This window comes from Anguilla anguilla, chromosome 12 (assembly GCF_013347855.1).
Source record: "Anguilla anguilla isolate fAngAng1 chromosome 12, fAngAng1.pri, whole genome shotgun sequence".
NCBI lineage: Eukaryota > Metazoa > Chordata > Actinopteri > Anguilliformes > Anguillidae > Anguilla > Anguilla anguilla.
The window spans coordinates 18758251-18780429 of record NC_049212.1 but is presented as its reverse complement, the minus strand read 5'-3'; the positions used below and the strand labels follow the sequence as shown (position 1 = coordinate 18780429).

Genomic DNA, 22179 nt, shown 5'->3' with positions numbered 1-22179 from the left:
GTACCTGGTTTAAATACAACAGTTTTAATTCTCCATCGATCTGTGATTCTCAAAGGCATGGCTGAGTCCCAGGATGAGCAGGCTGAGTTGAAGCAAATTGCGAAAGCAACAGAAAAAGTTGATCAACATTTGAAGACACAGGAATATAGGGCTATAGGGCTATGACTTGATTGTGGGGGGTGTCACCCAACAACTACCTAACACAATAATGATGCAAGCATAACAATCACTGCAACACATGGAACATTACCAGACATTGCACACTGTTACAATGAGACTATTGTCAGCTAATACATACATTGCTCCCACTGGTCATGCAACATGGTCAAAATGACCTCAAAGTAAGAGATACATTATTTGTTTTACATTAATTGATGAGACACAGAGACTGCACACATTTGGCTTCTCAATAAAATCTGCTCGAGGAGCCTATGTTGTAGCGCACTAAACACTCTGTGTAACACTTGAAAATGTTTCACTCCAAACGTGTTGCTAAAATATAGTATAGGCCTCAGGAACCAGGATATGCTGCTCTAAACTGATCTTTGGCAAAAATGGTGTCTCTATAGTGCCTGATAAGAAATTTTGCATTTTTACAACACTGGGTTACATTGTTATCTTTATTGCAAGCGACTAATCAAAGATGTTTACGTTTGATTATCTATATTTGGCATGAATACATTTCTCATTAGATATTACTTCCCTGCGTGCCTGCCATGCTTCAGGTCGAGACCAGTTGTCTTATGCATGGGCTGCACAAATTCCAGCCATTCCAATGTACATAACTTTGCTGCTTACTGATTATTTATGAGCTACTCTTCCCTTTATTAGCTGTAGGTATCTTAATATTGATTAATGTATAAATGTGTATCATGCATGGAAAATAGTACCAACTACCAAAATGATTTATATTTTTGTCTGTCCACAGTTTGAGATTTGAAGACTATTTGTAGTTTTGCTACGCATAAAATGTGTGAATTTTGTTTAAGGTGCTAAACATGTAAATAATATTGGGACTAAACTCGCTCCATAAATTGCTAGCATTCTGAAGATTCCAGTCGAATTCCCCCAATAAAAGTTTTCTTTTTTCTTTTTTTTTTTCAAGTGTTAATTAGTTTGTTCTAAAAGGCCAATCAAATAATTACATTTCTTGCTGATGGAGATAACACTGGCAATACAAATATTTAGTTCACACTGTTTATTTATTTAATTTATTTATTTGGCAGGAGTTAGGCAGTAATGTACTTTGAAACCACTCCAGAAATAAAACATAATAGTTTTATTTTGGTCGAGATCAGTTGCTAGCATTAGATAATATGACATTATTGCTGACTTGTAGCTTTTCTTACTTGTAGCTAACCATCACTTGCTTATAGCTAACAGTCTAACTGACAAAACAAGCAACCTGCTAGCACTTAAAGGGGTATTACACTTTAAAACACATATGGGCTTATTTTATTTCTAATTTTCTTCTAATGAATGTGTCGACCTTCATTTTTCGATTAGTTATTTCATTTTGTTAATATTTTACGATGTTTTGTTGCTTACCTTTACAAATTCAGGAAGTAGACCTAGGCAGCATATCATTGCGCGACTTCAACGCTATGCTTTTCTTTGAAGAAGAAAAAACCGGAAACCGTACTACTATGTGGACTTGCGCTAAAAAAAAAAAAAAGAATTGTTTCTAACGTTAGAAATTTAAAACGAAATAAATAATCGAAAAATGAAGGTCGACACATTCATTAGAAGGACAATATAAACAAAACAAGCCCATATGTGTTTGAAAGTGCAATTCCCCTTTAACTTTAGCTAATATTAGCTTTCCCTTCTAACATACTCAGAAGTATATTGTGGCGAGCGGCAGCAACTAGACGGCCAAATAAGGGAATGGAGAAACAGAACTTGCTTTGATAGCCAACTGGCCCGGTTTTATTGCCTGCCAACAATGGTTCACATCCCCTGCAACTCTTCCAAAAGCAAAATGACCCACCTGCATACTAATAGCCATTTATCCCCTGCAGTGGCATCTCCCTCATAACTCACTCAGTAACACAATACAAATTCATTCCACCCCTCACAGTCCCAGAGTCCACAAGCCCAGTCACAGCGTTACAATATGTTTTCACATAACCAAGATAAACAAATAAATTATGTCCATACTAGCACCATAATTTAGCACTCTATGGAAAATCCATTTCAATTTACAATTTTTCGGAGCCGTTCTTCTGGACAACGCTCACACCGGTCTGCGGTCGCAAAGTCCCCCCATTTGCGATTGCACCCCCCCTACCCACCTGGTCCATGACTGCAACCCCCCCCAATGTACCCCAACGCAACCCCCCTCCTCACCAGCTAGCCTGATAAATAGCTAGCTGATGCTCTTTAGTTTCACTCCCTAGCTGCCACAATAGTTTTACTCATCTATTGTTTGCCTCCATAAACACAGTAAATTCTGCCCCATTACCTCAAAGGTTGCTGCCGTTACTAATGTTAGGTAACTAATCTAGTTTAGCAAGGCTCGCTAGGTACAGTAAGGAACTTTTAATTAGTTTTCTTGCTTGCTTAGTTATCTAATTAATGTCAAGTACCTATATAATGTTTTTGCTACCTACCTGTTTTTAATCTTATTTTTGATATCCCTCACAGGTTCCAGGCCAACATAATGAGTGCTTTTTTAGCTGCACTCAGTTTTTCGGCCAGGTTGCTTTAGCCTACTCTAACATTCAGTCTTCTCATGACTCGCTCTCTCTCTCTCTGCATGAATGCTCCTGGTCTCAACCCCGTGCAGTGGCGAAGAGCACACGCTTAAGCACCTTGGGCTGTTTCGTTATCACACCACAGGCACGTGTGCTCACTCCACTAGTAGACTTCTAAACGTGGTTGAGACTATTCTGGCTAGCTCCGGTAGATTACTGTCCGGCATTATTGTATGACAAGCCGTTTTAGCTTTAGTTCATTTCCGGAGGATATCACAAATTCAATTCTGACTAGTTAAAATGCAAATTTTTGATATCAGATATTAACTAGGTATAATGTGTATTTCTGATATCAGAAATATGATTTTAACTAGTTAAAATGCATATTATTGTTATCAGAAATTAAAGTTTAACTAGTTAAAATGCTAATTATTGATATCAAAAATTCTATTTTAACAAGTGAGATTTAAAACGTTTTTCTCATTCATTTCAATGGGAGTTGGAATTTTGCCTAGTTAAAATGCCAATTTCTGATATCATGAATTCAGTTTTAACTAGTCAAATTGCCAATCGTTGATATCAGAAATAAAATTTTAACTAGTTGAAAATCCATTTGTTCATATCATTAAATCAAATTTTATTATCAGTAATTACATTTTAATTCTTGATATCGAAAATTGTATTTATGATATCAAGTATTGGTATTTGAACTAGTTAAAATTTTATTTTCAATATCAACAATTGGTATTTAAACTAGTTGAAATTGAATTCATGATATCATAAATTGGTACGCTTTAAGTCTCACTAGTTAAAATAGAATTTCCGATATCATGTATTGCCATTTTAACTAGTTAAAATTTAATTTCCGATATCAATAATGTGCATTTTAATTTCTGATATCAGAAATACACAGCATAACTAGTTACAATTGAATTTCTTATATCAAGAATTTTAATTCTAACTAGTTTGAATTGAATTTCTGATATCCTCTAGAAATTAATTAAAGCATAAACAGCTTGCCATATTACTGTTACTTCCAGCAATGCCAGTCATCAAGTGTTAAGCTTAACCTCACTTTCCTGTGATAATAGCTAGCTAGCTACACAAATGAATTGACAGAAATAGTGATCACTGTGATGGTGAATTTATCAAATGTTTGTGACAAATTAATTCTGAATGAATTGAGCATGTTAACAAGCTAACAGTAAGAAGATGCTTAGCCTACCTTAACCACTCACTTTATTGTTTATATGCTGAAGGGGCTGCTCAAGCAGTGTCTGTCTCAAGCGGCCAAAACCAGACTTCGTTTTTGAAGCTCATTTCCTGGTGTTGCAGTTCCTGGTTGCTCACTAGCGCCACTACGGATGGCTCCAGTATAGGTGTTTTCATATCTGGTTTCCATGTAAGTCTACGGTACAAATGCAATCAAAATACAAAGTCAATAATTTTTTCTCACAAGAACAAATAGTCATAATAGGTGTATTTTATTGGTCTTATGACTGTCCATGGGTCGATTTCATGGTTTATTGCGTCATTTGGGCACAGTGCCAATATTTGTTCTGGACCAATGAGGTACAGCTTGCGTCACTTCCGGATTCCTGCGGCGGACTCAGCTACAGTAGGGGCTACAGTCTATGGTCACTGGGGTGGGCGGTGGCGCTTCTTGGCCTTGCCATTGTGGCTCCGGCTACGGTCCGCCTGTGCTAAGTCTGAAAATGCAGGCATCCCATTTCGTGGTGATTTCATTATGGCGTGTGCTATTTACAGCTGCTCTAGACGACCATAAGATAATCCTCCTCTTATGTTTTTCGGTATCCGAGTCATTTTTACTATTTCCTTTAGCCTACTTAACCAAATAATTACTTGGCAGAAAGCGTAATCAGCTTGCTATATTTGGTAGTCCAGTAGTAGCCTGTGCTAAAACAGTTCGCAACTTCGGCTACCAAGCCATTTGACTAGCTAGCTAACCTTAACCGGCAAACATTCAATCTGTCAAACGTGTTTGGCGGCTTGTCAGTCGTGTACATTCCGTAAATGTCAACCTGGGCCATGCTTCACGCATGTGACAAAGCTACTATAATCCCGATTTTGGGATAAACACTTTTTCAGTTTCACGAAGCGAATTAAGAGTTTCAAGGTTCATTTGCTGAATATACAACACACGATGAAATCACACACCCAGAATTTAACGAAATTAACCATCTTGGCATTTAGAAAGGAACATGTTTTTAGCATTTAAGAGACGGACAAGCTAGGCATTTAAGACAGTGGTTCTCAGAATCGGTTCTGGGGGCTCCTTGCGTATATTGGCTTTTCTCCATTGGTTTTGATGATTTACAAGAAAAAAATAATAGCCTAATAATAATTAGAAATTCAACGTAGGCTACATTATTTTTGTCTTCATGCACCAGGTGGAAAACTTGCCGTACAAAGTGCGTTGTCATATTTACACGCCTGCAGATCAGTTATTAAAATACTTGGTAGATTTGTTAATCACCGCTGAGTGTTAATTTTTGTTCGGTAGAAAGTGATTTGCGAACGATCGGTCAGCTAGCGTCACCCAGCAAGTGAACTCCACAAACGGCGATGGAGTAGCTAGTAGTAGCAGGCTCATTATCTGACTGGCGAAAACCTACGACGATAACTTGCTCGGTTAACAGCAGATCTACCAGACAGTTATACGAAAATTTGCCTAGTCAAATCACCAGTAGCCTACACATCTCCGATTGATTGACCATCAGTGTAGTCAATGTTCTTCCCCTGTGGTTCATATTGCTAACGCGTGAGCTAACCACGGACAGCCTACCTAGCTCACTGGCAAGCTGATATGCTAGCTAAGCATATTCGTTTTGCTGAGAAACATAAATTGAAGATAACTGAACATAGCCTAATTGTATTTTTAATGTCATACATATAACGTGATTACATGACACAGTACAGTCACGGATGGAAATCATACATATAACGTGATTACATGACACAGTACAGTCACGGATGGAAATTAAACTCCGTAAACATCTGATAATATATTTTAAAACATAACGGCAGACAGTCAGCTAGCCTCGTTCAGGTTGAGGGGCTTTTCCGCACCGGACTGTCAATCAAATTGTAAAAATCACAAGACCGCTTAACTCTATGGTTTTGGCTCCAAATCGAGAAAATGGCCGCGCCCGCCATTGAGCTTCAAAACGTGTTTTAGAGACCCACGGAGAGTCAATGGGTGACGTCACAGTAGCTGTGTCCATATTTTTTACAGTCTCTGGTCTGTCTGCTCTAGTAGCCTGAGGTAGGCTAATCCGTGAGTGCTGACAAACTGTACAGGATACGTTTTCAAAATCGCTGGTAAATTAATTTGACAGTGAACTAACTGAAAAAGAACTAACTGACCCCCTCAATGACACACGTGACGCAACATGGAGGAGAGCACGTGTTAACTGTGAATATTTTACAACGTTTCGCGGACACGCATTCCGTGAGGACCCAGCGCTTGGTAATGTCTTGGCAAGCTATGATTTTGTTAATTCTGGCTAACTAGCAAGATAAGCAAGCTCATGTTCACCGATTACCTTGAAAATGAAAAAGTGAATTATAAAAGCTAACACATCATTCCATATATAAATGTGCACCTGTGGTAACATTTTTTTTTCTAACTGCCATGACGGAGAGAATGTGTACTGACAAGCTAGGTAATAAAGTAGGCTCATTTATTTCATCATTTATTTTTTATTTTGTAGTATCATTTATTTTGTATGTCTGCTTCATTTGCATTCTGATTGGATTTATTTATTTTGTATTTTATTTATTTATTTTTTTCAGTGGTAAGACAACGCAGCTTGATGTCTTTGAGAGTATTGTATGTTTTGCATGCTTGATCCAGTAATGTGACAGCTTTGTTCACACTAACATCATAGTTTTTATTGTCATAGTAATTTTTTGTACCATTTTGTACCTTTGTCTTGCATGTTGCTGAGTTGTAACAAGCACTGGAGCTGCTGGGCCCTGTTTAAATTCCTGTTAGATTTATATGCGTATGACTTGTTTGTTTGTAGTTCTAAATTAACTCAGCCAACTAAGCCAGACTCATTGGTGAATTTCTTGAGGTTTGCCGTCACATAATTTCTTCCATTCATATATCTTGTGAAACGTATGACGGGAAGACGTCATTGCACTTATTTCACATACTATGACTCTGTGGTCCAGTATCATATAAAAATTCACTCGGGTATGAAATGGTGCAGGTAATCACTGAGATTTCACATCTGTTTTACCCATTATATGCTTTCTCGTATTTTGCTCAGGTCTGAATAACATTATATAACATTTTGGAAGGAAGATACAGAATAACAAGCCAAAACTAGATGCTAAAATAGCAAAAATCTCCACAGCTACAGTGAACTTTCCAGGTGAGCTGACATAAGCTGGTATAAAAGTGATCCAGACTGCACAGAATATGAGCATGCTGAATGTGATGAATTTGGCTTCATTAAACTTGTCAGGCAACTTACGAGCCAGAAAAGCTAAAACAAAGCACAGTAGAGAGAGGAGCCCAATATAACCCAGTACAGCCCAGAACCCCACTGCTGATCCTATTTCACATTCTAGAATGATCTTTTCTTTGTAGTGCTTCATGTTCTTGTTGGGGAGAGGAGGGGATATTGTTAACCAAAGCACACAAATAAGGACCTGTATGAGAGTGAAAGCTAGAACACTCAGTCTCTGCTGCGGAGGCCCAAACCACTTCATCACATTACTGCCTGGAAGTGTAGCCCTGAAAGCCATTAACACCACTATTGTTTTCCCCAGAACACAAGAGATGCAGAGGACAAAGGTGATCCCAAACGCAGTGTGACGCAGCATACAGGACCACTCAGTGGGCCGGCCGATGAAGGTAAGAGAGCAAAGGAAACACAGTTTCAATGAAAAGAGGAGCAGGAAGCTCAGCTCTGAGTTGTTGGCTTTCACAATGGGTGTGTCCTTCTTTATAAAGAACAACACAGCCACAAATGCAGTAAAACACGTTCCAAATATGGAAAAAACAACAAACATTATTCCGATAATTTCTTCAAAGGACAAAAATTCAACAGTCTTTAAAACACATTCATTTCTTTTAGCATTAGGCCAGTATTCTTCCATACACTGAATACAGTCATTAGAATCTGCAAAAGAACAATGATCACAATGATTAGAAAACTCATAGTGATGATAATATGTTCATTTTCAGAGCCGACAGCTTTGACTGAATAGTTAGCGTAAAATAATGAGCACAACAGACTGGTTTGTGTTACCTGTGGCATTGCTGATTTCTCCCTCAGCACAGGGCACACAATCATAGCAGCAGACAGGCCTTCCTCTCTGCATGACCTTCCGGGTGCCTGGAGGACAGCTCTCACTGCACACTGACCTGGGTTTCTGTGCAATATGTTTCAACTCTTAACTCAAAACACTCATTGACAATGTGATTTGTAAATACTTTACAATAATTATTAGAAATATTTTATATTTATAGAACATCACATAGCCTACTGGAAACAGATTATTATCACAGAGAAGTATGATAATTTCTTCATCCACATGTTTTTTAAAATTATTATTTATTATTTTTTGTTACCTGTTTTATATAGTTTTATTTACCTTGCAGATAGCATTTTGCAGTAAAATTAGAACTTTATTTTGATGGGCCAGGTCCATATTGACTTGCTTCAGTTTTGTGAAATTAACTCTTATTTAATTATTTAAATATTTATCTCAGTGCTAAAAGCTGCATACAGGTCTACAGCCGCATACATGTGATGTCATCAGTTTTCATTTAGTGCATAAACACTTACCTCTTTTTGCCCACCTGCCCAAACCATACTAACAGGACTCATCACAAACTGCTTCCCAGATGGTAAAGAAGCATCATAGTAGCCGACCACTCTGAACTCTACTGCACCATCAGGACCAAGCTGCCAGTTCACCACCTCATATCTGGCTACAGGGTCTCCATTACTGTCAAAAGAGACTTGCTCTCCAGTTTCCAAAGTGAAATTTACATTTTTCAGAGCCCTAAGAAGCTGCAAAGAAACAATTATTTTAGTCAAAAGAAATGCTTGGTTGGCTTTGTTGATAATGGTTATTTTATTAAGCATATAAGTGCTTATAGAGTTACCTGCCAGGGCTCTGTTTTCACACTGTTTGTGCAGCCTTGATGGGGTGTACATGCCAGCAGGTCATGTAGAGAATGAGCAACAGCGTATACTGCTTTGTAAACATTGTTGGGGATTCTCTGCTCTGATACATCAGTGTATTCATTTTCCTGTTCAATCAAGCTCTCAGATCCAGTGCAGAGGTTGATGTCTGTTAGGTTGTTTTCATTTATAAGGGAGCACTGAAACAGAGTTTCCCAAAATTCTACAACAGCAAGGTTTCCTGGCTGTTCTGATGGATGAAGTTTTAATAGAAATTCTCTGAGACCATTTATTTTGCCTTGGGTAACAGCAAACGCAATAGATCCTCCCAGTATTCTGAAACTCGTAGGTGTCACTAGACTGCTTGCTGTTATCCAGCCTTCACTGCCAACCATCTGAAGACCAGTGATATTCTGAAGGGTCAGCTGTTCTAGTAAAATCTTCATCTCAACATGAGCAAAAAATGCTACCACTACCTTTGCAGTGCCTCTTTTGATAACATCTATAACCTTATGTAATTTCTCTGGTTCTGTTGTGTGAAATTTCTCAGAATACTCAATGCAGATGCCATGCTCTTCAGCAGCTTTTATAAACGTGGCCATTCCGTTGTTGCCATAGTCATCATCACTTCTCACTGCTCCTATCCAGGTCCAGCCAAAGTGCTTCACCAGCTGAGCCAGTGCTCTGCTCTGGTAATAGTCACTGGGAATGGTTCTGAAGAACGTGGGGAATACTTTTCTGTTGCTCAGGCATGCACATGTTGCAAAGTGACTGATCTGAAAAGACAATGGACACAGTCACATCTAGCAGAGCTTAAACATGTGAGGAAACATGCACATCATTAAAGTAATCACTCAATCACCATTGCAAGGTTGCTTTTACCAGGAAGGTCTGATGGGTATGAGGAACAGGCAGCTGACATTTTTGTGATGGTATATTTGTAAAGGAATACGTGTAAGCGGGGTTACAGAACTATGTGGGATGCAAGAGAATTGTGTCTATATTGTGGTTCAGGTAATGAAACAGTTGTATACCACTGGTTATCTCCATCAGTAAAGTTTCACAACCTATACTATCACACCATCAGTCTTAAAAATATTAATTTGCATGTGTCAGCATTTACAGTGTTACACTGAGTCAGAAAATATCTGAAATGAACCTACAGTGCATTTACTAGAAGTAATATTCAGTACCTTGTCTCATGGCCTATTCATTTGTGTTTCTTTCATATAAATCATTAAAATACTTAAAATCATTTATTTTAGGCAAAACAAATTTCAAAATATACTATGTCATGGGTATCATATCATTGTGGATGTTTTTTGTCAAATGGTCGAGATATTTTTTGATCAGATTATTGTTCCTGTTTTTCCTGTTGTTCTTCATCATTATTGCCTCTCAATAATGCACCAAACATTTGATTATGACACACCAAATGTTTCAGCTGTATTTGATTGATTTATTCTATTTTTTCACCCCATGATAGTTTGCTATTTACCAGAAAACACCTAGTAAAATCTTCAAGATTGTATTTCATGGATTTCTCAGTTGTGTTGTAAATAAGTTGAAATGCATTATAGTTTTATTTCTGTGGTTGACACGATCGATTTAGAAAAGCAGAAGAGACAAGTGATTATAATAATAGACAATAGTATCCTTGTAAACTTCCATTTCACAATAATTATTTCACATAAAGAGTCTTTTTTATCATTAAATCTTCACATTAGAAAATCAATGCTTGGGAAACCAAGCATACTTGACATATATATTCTTATTTCAGTTAAATCTTAGTTAGTTACAGTTTGGTAATATGTATAAAGGAGAAAAGAGGAACTCTTACCACTGGAATTTGAAATAATCCAACAGTTGATGCAATTGCAATGGAATTAGTTGAAGTGGTTTCCCCGATAATGGCCTGTATTGCTGGTGGTGTGGAACATGATGTGTCAGACAGTGTTTCCTCATAACCGTTCAGCAAAGCCATGGCCGCTCTTATAGAGAATATTGTAGAGATGCAGGAATCGTATATCTTATATCCAAGAGATACACCGGGCAGGAGGTCAGTTCTGTTGTTTATTTCTTCAATGGTAAATATCATGGTCTGGGCCTCTCTGTATCCTCTGAAATTAACTCTAGAAATTATACATTATGCTGATTATTTAAGTGTCCTTGTAATACATCATAATGCAGTCTGCAAATTGAACATGAACATACATAATGAAAATGTACCTTAACTTCAAATAACAACCATTACAAACAGGTGTTAAATGCTCCATCTTAATTCACCTTACCGTACACATTTCCTTGGCTCTGGTGTCTTTGTGAATTGCAGGCTCATTTTCCTGGTTTCACCATGGAGGGCAAAGACCCCACCGATGTTGATGTCTCCATGTTGATAGAAGCTGGGCTTGGCTGCCCTCCCCAGTATTCTGCATGGTGGAGTCTGTGCTGCAGCCCAGAGGACTGTTAGTGCCAGTAGAATGATCTGCAGTGCCATCCCACTGCACATCTCAGATCCAGCACTGCTGTGTACCAGGCTTAAATACAGCAGTTTTAATTCTCCATCGATCTGTGATTCTCAAGGGCATGACTGGGTCCCAGGATAAGGAAGGTGGGGGGTTATATTGGCAGTGAAGTCATACCAAATGTAAACAAAATTCTGAGGATATATGAAATCTTTTTTTAACTATTGAATTTTGGGGGAAAGATTGTGCTATCTTGGAACCATCCTGTCTTCAAGGCACTATTCATTTTGTTCCAAATTTCTTTCTTATATTTTTCAGGAAAGAATTTGTAATGAATTATATGTGTTTTACATTCAATGATTCAAAAGTGGGCATGACAAGTATTGCAAGACAGGCCAAATAACCCCCCCCCAAAACAATACAGCATAATGCTGAAAAAAAAATTATATTATATATATATAGTCATCATGCCTGTAATCTAATGTAATGTAAAGAAGTAATCAGGAGTAGGGAGGAGAAATCAGGCCCCTTTTAGTTGGACCGGTTGTCCCTCGATGAGTGTGGCCAGATGTAGATATACTGTAGATTAATTTGATAAACTTAAGAAGGAAGGGGCAGAGACCCAGTATGTGTGGTACTAAGACAGGAATGAGGTACTGACAAGTGTTTACAGATGACTCCAAAGACCCTGACAGCTAAAGAGTAGGATTTGAATTATCCCCCAGCTCCAGATGGCTGCCAAATATGTGATTTATTTGGTTGGTGGAGTAGGCTGGGTTCAAGCAAGCAGTCGCTCTGGAAGATGGGGGATCCAGTGCTCAACCTGACATGGAGGGGGAGGCTATGGTGGAGCTGTATAAGCCAGGGAAAGAGGGCAGTAGCATAAGGTACCTCTGGGTACCTGCTCATGCAGAGATTGATAGCAGCGAGAGTGCAGACAGGGCAGCTTAGGCAACACTGAAGGACAAAGTCGAGGTTAATTTAAGACTAGGAAGGATAGATTGTTGTAGTGTTGTTAAAGAGGGACTCCACTTCACACATGTATGGGTTTTTTTGCATGTGTTTGTCTGTGCACATGCACATTTTTGAATACCTGTGAGAAAAAAATGTGTGTGTGTGTGTGTGTGTGTTCTGGGGGCATGGCGTGGGGCACAACAAGATTGACAAGATTGGACTTCAGCTGCCAGTTAATTCATAAGTAAGGAGCTCTACATGACTGAAAATGAGTGAGCATATAGGCCCATTTGGCAGATACAAAAATACCAAAACATGATTATTCTTGCTTGGTGAATATTTTATTTCTTGTACATTTCTGATGTGATGCATAGATTACATCACCGCTTTCACACATGTAACATAGAACATTTTCATATAGACATTTCTGGTAATCTAGTGGCTTAGCCTGCTTACACAAACAATGAATACCCCATATTCAACTGAGCAGATAGCATTCACATGACAGTGCCAGATATGTTTCCAGTAATTGTTTCAAAAAGTGCTGGAGCCTATTCCAGCGTGCATTAGGCGAGAGGTAGGAATACACCCTGGACAGGCCGCCAATCTATTGCAGGGTACACATACCATTCACTCACACTCATTGATGTGGGCAATTTAGAGTCTCCAATTAGACTCCAAAGACATCAGTTGAGGAAATAAGGGGTGAAATTATGACATGCCATGCCATATTTTCATTCACTTAATAGGCAATTTAATGACAGGACTGCTCCACCAAATTCACTTTGGTGGCACATTCTGACCTCTAGTCCAAAGCTGAATGCATTTAACTCCTGAGGCAACAGGTAAGAAATAAAGAGGGGTGTTGTAGCATTCGGTCCGCCAGAGAGGCGGATTGGTCTCGGCTGCACCGGCTGGTGGAGACAGCACACACACCTGAGCTGCGTTTCCCAGAGTCTCCTTAGCGCTACGTGCGTCGTAAGGTATACCTTAAGGTCTTCCTTTAGGTCTCGAGCTGTTTCCCAGCGCCTCCTTAGCTAAGGTATACCTTCTGAAAGGTATACCTTTAAAAGGGTGGTCTGAAGCACTCGTAAGCTGTCCCTTAGCGATGCGCTCCGCAGTTTTAGCCTTATGCCAACATTTTGTTTTCAAATCGACAGTTGTACTACAGTGCGCATCTAGTAGCACATCTGCAAGTGAAAATTACATAGTTTAATATTAACTTTATGAAAATGAATTATCCAAACAACGTTTCTGTGCATAGCACATCATGAGAATGTTGTCGTTTCACCTGTCTATTCCCATCGCGATGGTAATAAAGTATAGGGCCTATCTACAATACTAATCCAATTTGTGAAAAAATAGGCGTATATTATGTTTACGTAGTGGAGCTTACTGAGGATATGGCTTTTCTGAGTGCATACCCTGTAGAAATTTGTTTGTTTGTGTGTGAGTCAATGATCCCATTGACTTGGAACAAACCGCCGGTTTATTAAGAATACAAAACCGTGTGAGCAAAGCCGACGTTGAGTGAGTATACTTGCATGTCCGAACTAGATAGAACCAAAGCACGTAGATTGGCCTAGCCATAAACACACATACAGGTATGGTGGCTCATAATGAACAAACAGGAGCTCACAACTCCTATATAAAATAAAATAGCACTGGGTAAATATCAACATTACAGAACATTTCTTTCTTAACATGTTGTTTTACGATTTTCAGTAAACAACCCAATAATCTTGGTTAAACTTAAGACTATCCAACAGCAAAACAAGGTGGATGAACATATCACTTTAACAGGTAGGCCAATTCATAAGGCATACCCGGTATAGAATTAATCATGATCAATTTCCACAGACGCGATTTTGCCTTTCATCTACGATCATTTTTGCACTGCAGAGAAAAGTCTGTGGGAATCAGTGGAAATGCTGCTACAGTTGCCTATATATTGTGTGACAAAAACAAATTAACATTAGACCTTTGTTTCAATAAGAACAAAATAATTCACCCATTTGTACCATATATCCTGTTTCCTGGGCTTCCTAGAAGTCCGAGATTATGGCGTATAGGTCCCGATTGATGCTCTCTATTTTATCTTTTGTAGCCTACATTTATTGATTGAAACTATCACAAGGTCTCGTTTTGACCCTTAAAGAGATTAGCAGATGATCTTTAGTAGGCATAGCTTCCTCTTCTGCAATATTAGATTGACAAAAAATGATTATGACAACACTTGTTATAGTAAAACGCCATTCATAAGCCTTTACAAGTGAGACAATTGATTCGCTTGGCATTGATTGATAAACTTTTCAGCACCACAGTGAAGGCCAGCTCCAACTTACGACGTACCTTTGGAAGTGTCCCTTAAGGCAACTGTTAAGGTATAGTCTGGGAAACACTCGTAAAAAAGCGGTTTCCCTTTAAAAGGTATACCTTAGAAACCTTCGTAAGACGTTAAGGTACATCGAAACTGGGAAACGCAGCCCTGGGTTGTGTTAGCTAATCAGCCCCGGTGCATAAAGGTGTGCTGCTCTCCACAGTTTGGGGCCGAGACCGGGAGCTCACACCGAGAGCGCTGTTATGATTGATTTTGGTTTATTTTTATTTGTGGAAATAGGTTTGAGGAAAAAGGAAAGACCAAAAGAAGTAATCCTCAGCTGGGATGCTGGAGGAGTTGGAGCCGGCTGGGAAGGCGGGACAGCTACGGGCGGCACACAGAAAAGCCTTTGCATAGTTTTACTTTCTTGTGTCTTCGTTATTTTAGCTTGTTGCTTTAGCTAATTGTTTTTGCCTGGAACCCGTGAGGGGAAGGGTGAAGGTGGCACTTATTTTATTTCATGTTTGTGTGGGTGCGCGCTCTCTCTCTCCATGCGGCAACCAACGGTGTTCCCTGGCACTGCCGCATCTCCCTCCCAGGGGTGTCATGCAGGCATGTGGCAGGCGTATAATTATGGCAGCATTGCTTTTCTGCCTTGCCATAATTTCACTCCGTCATGTTCACACGGAACAAATTAAAACGGAACACTTGTGTAAATGCTTTTACATTTTTAGCCAGCAAGTTTCCAGAGCAACGTTTCTGGAATGCTAACAGTGGCTCTCATTCACATGAGACCCATAAACACTGAAGTTCTGAAACATTTTATAATGCTGTGAATTAAAGCAGCTTATGAGAATCAACAGATTGTCATAGTATATTCCTTAAACATTTTAATTGTATCAGTATTCGGTGCAAGAGCGTCTCATATCACTGCAGATTATGTGCTAAATTAATTGTATTTTTTCCACAATTGAATGAAGTTGTAATGTTGAAAATAAGTGAGCCAACTAAGCCACAGGTATGGTGAAGTTCCTTTAGTGAAAATGGATTCAGGAACATTTATTTCAATTAAATATCATGTAAGTTAAGACATTGCATGACTCTATCATCCAGTACCCTATACAGTTCTCTTGGGTATAAAATAGTGCGGGCAATCACTGAGATTTCACATCTGTTTTACCCATTATATGCTTTCTTGTATTTTGCTCAGGTCTGAATAACATTATGTAACATTTTGGAAGAAAGATACAGAATAGCAAGCCAAAACTAGATGCTAAAATTGCAAAGATCTCAACAGCTACAGTGAACTTTCCAGGTGAGCTGACATAAGCTGGTATAAAGGTGATCCAGACTGCACAGAATATTAGCATGCTGAATGTGATGAATTTGGCTTCATTGAACTTGTCAGGCAATTTACGAGCTAGAAAAGCTAAAACAAAGCACAATACAGAGAGGAGTCCAATATAACCCAGTACAGCCCAGAACCCCACTGCTGATCCTATTTCACATTCTAGAATGATCTTTTCTTTGTAGTGTTTCGTGTTCTTGTTGGGGAGAGGAGGGGATATTGTTAACCAAAGCACACAAATAAGGACCTGTATGAGAGTGAAAGCAAGAACACTCAGTCTCTGCTGGGGAGGCCCAAACCACTTCATGATATTACTGCCTGGAAGTGTAGCCCTGAAGGCCATTAACACCACTATTGTTTTTCCCAGAACACAAGAGATGCAGAGGACAAAGGTGATCCCAAACGCAGTGTGGCGCAGCATACAGGACCACTCAGAGGGCCGGCCGATGAAGGTAAGAGAGCAAAGGAAACACAGTTTCAATGAAAAGAGCAGCAGGAAGCTCAGCTCTGAGTTATTGGCTTTCACAATGGGTGTGTCCTTCTTTATAAAGAACAGCACAGCCACAAATGCAGTAAAACACACTCCAAATATGGAAAAAACAACAAACATTATTCCCATAATTTCTTCAAAGGACAGAAATTCGACAGCCTTTAAAACACATTCATTTCTTTTAGCATTAGGCCAGTATTCTTCCATACACTGAATACAGTCATTAGAATCTGCAAAAGAACAATGATCACAATGATTAGAAAACTCATAGTGATGATAATATGTTCATTTTCAGAGCCGACAGCTTTGACTGAATAGTGAGCGTAAAATAATGAGCACAACAGACTGGTTTGTGTTACCTGTGGCATTGCTGATTTCTCCCTCAGCACAGGGCACACAATCATAGCAGCAGACAGGCCTTCCTCTCTGCATGACCTTCCGGGTGCCTGGAGGACAGCTCTCACTGCACACTGACCTGGGTTTCTGTGCAATATGTTTCAACTCTTAACTCAAAACACTCATTGACAATGTGATTTGTAAATACTTTACAATAATTATTAGAAATATTTTATATTTATAGAACATCACATAGCCTACTGGAAACAGATTATTATCACAGAGAAGTATGATAATTTCTTCATCCACATGTTTTTTTAAATTATTATTTTATTATTTATTATTTTTTGTTACCTGTTTTATATAGTTTTATTTACCTTGCAGATAGCATTTTGCAGTAAAATTAGAACTTTATTTTGATGGGCCAGGTCCATATTGACTTGCTTCAGTTTTGTGAAATTAACTCTTATTTAATTATTTAAATATTTATCTCAGTGCTAAAAGCTGCATACAGGTCTACAGCCGCATACATGTGATGTCATCAGTTTTCATTTAGTGCATAAACACTTACCTCTTTTTGCCCACCTGCCCAAACCATACTAACAGGACTCATCACAAACTGCTGCCCAGATGGTAAAGCAGCATCATAGTAGCCGACCATTTTGAATTCTACTGCACCATCAGGACCAAGCTGCCAGTTCAGCACGTCATATCTGGCTACAGGGTCTCCATTACTGTCAAAAGAGACTTGCTCTCCAGTTTCCAAAGTGAAATTTACATTTTTCAGAGCCCTAAGAAGCTGTAAAGACACAATTATTTCAGTCAAAAGTAAATGCTTGGTTGGTTTTGTTTATAATGGGAATTTTATTAAGCATATAAGTGCTTATAGAGTTACCTGCCAGGGTTCTGTTTTCACGCTGTTTGTACAGCCTTGATGGGGTGTGCATGCCAACAGGTCATGTAGAGAATGAGCAACAGCGTATACTGCTTTATAAACATTGTTGGGGATTCTCTGCTCTGATACATCAGTGTACTCATTTTCCTGTTCAATCAAGCTCTCCGATCCAGTGCAGAGGTTGATGTCTGGTAGATTGTTTTCATTCATAAGGGAGCACTGAAACAGAGTTTCCCAAAATTCTACAACAGCAAGGTTTCCTGGCTGTTGTGAGGGGTGAAGTTTTACTAGAAATTCTCTGAGGCCATTTATTTTGCCTTGGGTAACCGCAAAGCCAATAGATCCTCCCAGTATTCTGAAGCTCGTAGGTGTCACTAGACTGCTTGCTGTTATCCAGCCTTCACTGCCAACCATCTGGAGACCAGTAATATTCTGAAGGGTCAGCTGTTCTAGTAAAATCTTCATCTCAACATGAGAAAAAAATGCTACAATTACCTTTGCAGTACCTCTTTTGATAACATCTATAACCTTATGTAATTTCTCTTGTTCTGCTATGTGAATTTTCTCAGAATACTCAATGCAGATGCCATACTCTTCAGCAGCTTTTGTAAATGTGGCCATTCCGTTATTGCCGTAAGCATCATCACTTCTCACTGTTCCTATCCAGATCCAGCCAAAGTGCTTCACCAGCTGAGCCAGTGCTCTGCTCTGGTAATAGTCACTGGGAATGGTTCTGAAGAATGTGGGGAATACTTTTCTATTGCTCAGACATGCACATGTTGCAAAGTGACTGATCTGAAAAGACAATGGACACAGTCACATCTAGCAGAGCTTAAACATGTGAGGAAACATGCACATCATTAAAGTAATCACTCAGTCACCATTGCAATGTTGCTTTTACCAGGAAGGTCTGATGGGTATGAGGAACAGGCAGCTGGCATTTTTGTGATTGCATATTTGTAAAGGCATAAGTTTACGCGGCGTTACAGAACTATGTGGGATGCAAGAGAATTGTGTCTATATTGTTGTTCAGGTAATGAAACAGTTATAAAACCACTGGTTATCTCCATCAGTAAAAATTCACAACCCATACCTTCACACCTTCAGTCTTAAAAATATACATTTGCATGTGTCAGCATCAGTGTTACACTGAGTCAGAAAATATCTGAACTGAATCTACAGTGCATTTACTAGAAGTAATAATTCAGTACCTTGTCTCATGGCCTATTCATTTGTGTTTCTTATATATAACTTGTTAAAATATTTAAAATCATTTATTTTTGGCAAAACAAATTTCAAAATAAACTATTAAAGGGGAATTGCACTTATAACACTTCTGCTTCTCATGACTGATATTGTCTTTCTAATGAATGTGTCACCCTTCATTTTTCGATTAGTAATTTAATTATCTTAATATTTTACACTATTTTGTTGTTTTCCTTTACAAATGCAGGAAGTAGACCCAGGCAGTTTAGTGTCGAACTCGAGAATTCATATCATTGCGCGACTTCTGATGTGGGCGTGCCTGCAGACAATAACATTAGGTTGGTCGTAGAAATAGTATTGTATTACTACTAGCTAGCGAAACCGAAAATGTCTGAGGACGAAATAAATGGATGGTGGCAACCTTATAACAACATCCAGCAAGCCATCTAACTTACCGTGGACATCCCATGTATCACAGACAGACGCGATAGCGTTAGCCAGCCCGCTTAGTACCTACCTCCAGCAGTTGGACCAACGATGACAAAACCGGTACAGCTCCAGGCTTAAGAGGGTTGCCTTTGTAGTTGGTGGCTTCAAGTGGTCGCTGCATTAGTCCTTGTTTGCGAACTTCTTCGGCTGTTATGTTGGGGTGTCTGATTACATCCAGCCATGTCTGGCACAAAGTTGCATCACGTGGAAAACTATGAAAATGTGCTTTCAAGGCAAGTTTAACGGGGGCATTATAACAACAGGGTACAATGCACCTCATTATTACACCGATATCGCATCAAACAAAATGTTTGATTCGACGCTAAGTTAACGGAATGTTTTGCTTCACTTCTCGATTTTGCCGCAAAACGAAATTGAAGAAGAAGGGGAAAAAAACGGAAACCGTACTACGAGGACTTGCGCTAAAAAAAGTCTTTCTTTCTAACGTTAGACATTTAAAATGAAATAACTAATCGAATAATTAAGGGTGACACATTCATTAGAAGGACAATATCAGTCATGAGAAGCAGAAGTGTTATAAAGTGCAATTCCCCTTTAAGTACTTTGCTCTTGCTGAGCTCACCAGTGCTTCTTAATAATGCACCAAACATTTGATTATGACACACCCAATGTTTCAGATGTATTTGATTGATTAATTGTATTTTTTCACCCCACAATAGCTTGCTGTACTGCCATCGACACTTCTATGGTCCTTATGTTGAGTAACAACTGCAACACACTCCAAATATAAATTTCACACTGAATAAACTATAGACCTTTAGCTAGCTTTTTGTGCATTAACTAACGATGCAACAACACATAGCTGACCGAGAAATAGCTGAGTAGCCAATTGTCCAATAACTTTTGGTTCCCAAAAATCAAGAGGTGAGAACATCATTATTGACACAATGGAAATCACCTGCTTTATTTACCATAAAACACCTAGTAAAATCTTCAGGATTGCATATCATGGATTTTTCAGTTGTGTTGTAAATAATTTGAAATGCATTATAGTTTTATTTTTGTGGCTGATACGATCAATCTATAAAAGCAGAACAGACAACTGTTTATAACAGTATCATTGTAAACTTTAATTCCACTACATTTCCCATAAATAGTCTTTTTATCATTAAATTTTCACATTAGAAAATCAATGCTTGGGAAACCCAAACATACTTGACATATATATTCTTCTATATATTCTATATATTTCAGTTAAATCTTAGTTAGTTACTGTTTGGTAATATGTATAAAGGAGAAAAAAGGAACTCTTACCACTGGAATTTGAAATAATCCAACGGTTGATGCAATTGCAATGGAATTAGTTGAAGTGGTTTCCCCGATAATGGCCTGTATTGCTGGTGGTGTGGAACATGATGTGTCAGACAGTGTTTCCTCATAACCGTTCAGCAAAGCCATGGCCGCTCTTATAGAGAATATTGTAGAGATGCAGGAATCGTATATCTTATATCCAAGAGATACACCGGGCAGGAGGTCAGTTCTGTTGTTTATTTCTTCAATGGTAAATATCATGGTCTGGGCCTCTCGGAATCCTCTGAAATTAACTCTAGAAATTATACATTATGCTGATTATTTAGGTGACCTTGTAATACATCATAATGCAGTCTGTAAATTGAACATGAACATACATAATGAAAATGTACCTTAGCTTCAAATAACTACCATTACAAACAGGTGTTAAATGCTCAATCTTAATTAATCTTACCGTACACATTTCCTTGGCTCTGGTGTCCTAGTGAATTGCATGCTCATTTTTTTGGTTTCACTGCTGAGGGCGAAGACCCCGCCAATGTTGATGTCTCCATGTTGATAGAAGCTGGGCTTGGCTGCCATCCCCAGTATTCTGCATGGTGGAGTCTGTGCTGCAGCCCAGAGGACTGTTAGTGCCAGCAGAATGATCTGCAGCGCCATCCCACTGCTGCTCCAGCACTGCTGTGTACCAGGTTTAAATACAGCCATTTCAATTCTCTATCGATTTATGATTCTCAAAGGCATGATTGGGTCCCAGGATAAGGAAGGTGGGGGGTTATATTGGCAGTGAAGTCATACGAAATGAAAACACAATTCTGAGGATATATGAAGTCTTTTCAATTTAATGATTGGATTTTGGGGGAAAGATTGTGCTGTCTTTGAGCCATCCTGTCTTCAAGGCACTATTAATATTGTTCCAAATTGTTCAGCAAAGAATTTGTAATGAATTATTTGTGTTTTACGTTCAAAGTTTCAAAAGTGGGCATGACAATATTTGAAATATATCTATGACGTAGCCTTGTTATGGATGGATGTGACATGCAGTATATGAACTCATTTACAGTCTCATTCAAGGGCATGGGTGGGGGGGCATTGGGGGGTTACAACCCTCCCCCAGTCACCCAAGTATTACAAGACAGGCCAAATAACCCCCCCCCCCCCCAATCAATACTGCATACTGCCGAGAAAAATAATGATATGTATATATATATATATATATATATATATATAGAGTCACCAAAAAATGTAACAAGGCGGCACGGTGGTGCAGTTGGTAGCACTGTCGCCTCATAGAAAGAAGGTCGAATCTCGGCTTGCAGCCTTTCTGTCTGTGTGGGTTTCCTCCAGGTACTCCGGTTTCCTCCCATAGTCCAAAGACATGCAGGAAGGCTAATTGGAGACTCAAAATTGGTATAAGTATGTGAGTGAATGGTGTGTGTGCCCTGCGGTAGATTGGCGGCCTGTCCTGGGTGTATTCCTGCCACTCGCCAAATGCATGCTGGGATAGGCTCCAGCACCCCCCGCAACCCTGCTCAGGATAA

The 22179-nt window shown here is 39.0% G+C and overlaps 2 protein-coding genes and 1 long non-coding RNA gene across 4 annotated transcripts in view; 1 reads left to right on the top strand and 2 right to left on the bottom strand.

Moving 5' to 3' along the window:
• Positions 1 to 16356, top strand: part of LOC118209381 — a 31544-nt gene extending 15188 nt beyond the window's left edge. Inside the window, exons 2-3 of the long non-coding RNA XR_004761701.1 lie at positions 7500 to 7584; positions 16318 to 16356. This is a non-coding gene — a long non-coding RNA (uncharacterized LOC118209381). The remainder of the gene's footprint in view (positions 1 to 7499; positions 7585 to 16317) is intronic.
• Positions 6402 to 11348, bottom strand: LOC118209371 (extracellular calcium-sensing receptor-like). The gene is made up of 6 exons (XM_035384627.1): positions 11155 to 11348; positions 10704 to 10995; positions 8845 to 9639; positions 8522 to 8749; positions 7982 to 8105; positions 6402 to 7852 (listed from the first exon to the last, which is right to left on the bottom strand). Exons 1-6 carry the CDS (start codon positions 11199 to 11201, stop codon positions 6939 to 6941), a joined length of 2400 nt encoding a protein of 799 aa, XP_035240518.1. The 5' UTR covers positions 11202 to 11348; the 3' UTR covers positions 6402 to 6938.
• On the bottom strand, positions 15190 to 21243 carry LOC118209335 (extracellular calcium-sensing receptor-like). Of its 2 annotated transcripts, none has more exons than XM_035384575.1 (7): positions 21093 to 21243; positions 20642 to 20933; positions 19395 to 19550; positions 17672 to 18466; positions 17348 to 17575; positions 16800 to 16923; positions 15190 to 16670 (listed from the first exon to the last, which is right to left on the bottom strand). In XM_035384575.1, exons 1-7 carry the CDS (start codon positions 21218 to 21220, stop codon positions 15757 to 15759), a joined length of 2637 nt encoding a protein of 878 aa, XP_035240466.1. In that variant the 5' UTR covers positions 21221 to 21243; the 3' UTR covers positions 15190 to 15756. The 2 variants fall into 2 exon arrangements, with proteins under 2 accessions (XP_035240466.1, XP_035240467.1); XM_035384576.1 differs by having other exon boundaries at positions 17672 to 17890.
• Positions 21244 to 22179: the final 936 nt, after the last annotated feature.

Bases quoted from the DNA above. Each gene is read 5' to 3' on its own strand.
- LOC118209371 (XM_035384627.1), bottom strand. From the start codon at position 11,201: ATGAGCCTGCAATTCACAAAGACACCAGAGCCAAGGAAATGTGTACG. The intron at 9,640-10,703 runs GTAAGAGTTCCT...TTGTCTTTTCAG, and splicing joins GATTATTTCAAATTCCAGTG to ATCAGTCACTTTGCAACATG. The intron at 8,106-8,521 runs GTAAGTGTTTAT...CATATTGCACAG, and splicing joins GGGCAGGTGGGCAAAAAGAG to AAACCCAGGTCAGTGTGCAG.
- LOC118209335 (XM_035384575.1), bottom strand. From the start codon at position 21,220: ATGGCAGCCAAGCCCAGCTTCTATCAACATGGAGACATCAACATTGGC. The intron at 20,934-21,092 runs GTAAGATTAATT...TATAATTTCTAG, and splicing joins GAGCCAAGGAAATGTGTACG to AGTTAATTTCAGAGGATTCC. The intron at 16,671-16,799 runs GTAACACAAACC...GTTCTTTTGCAG, and splicing joins AGAAATCAGCAATGCCACAG to ATTCTAATGACTGTATTCAG.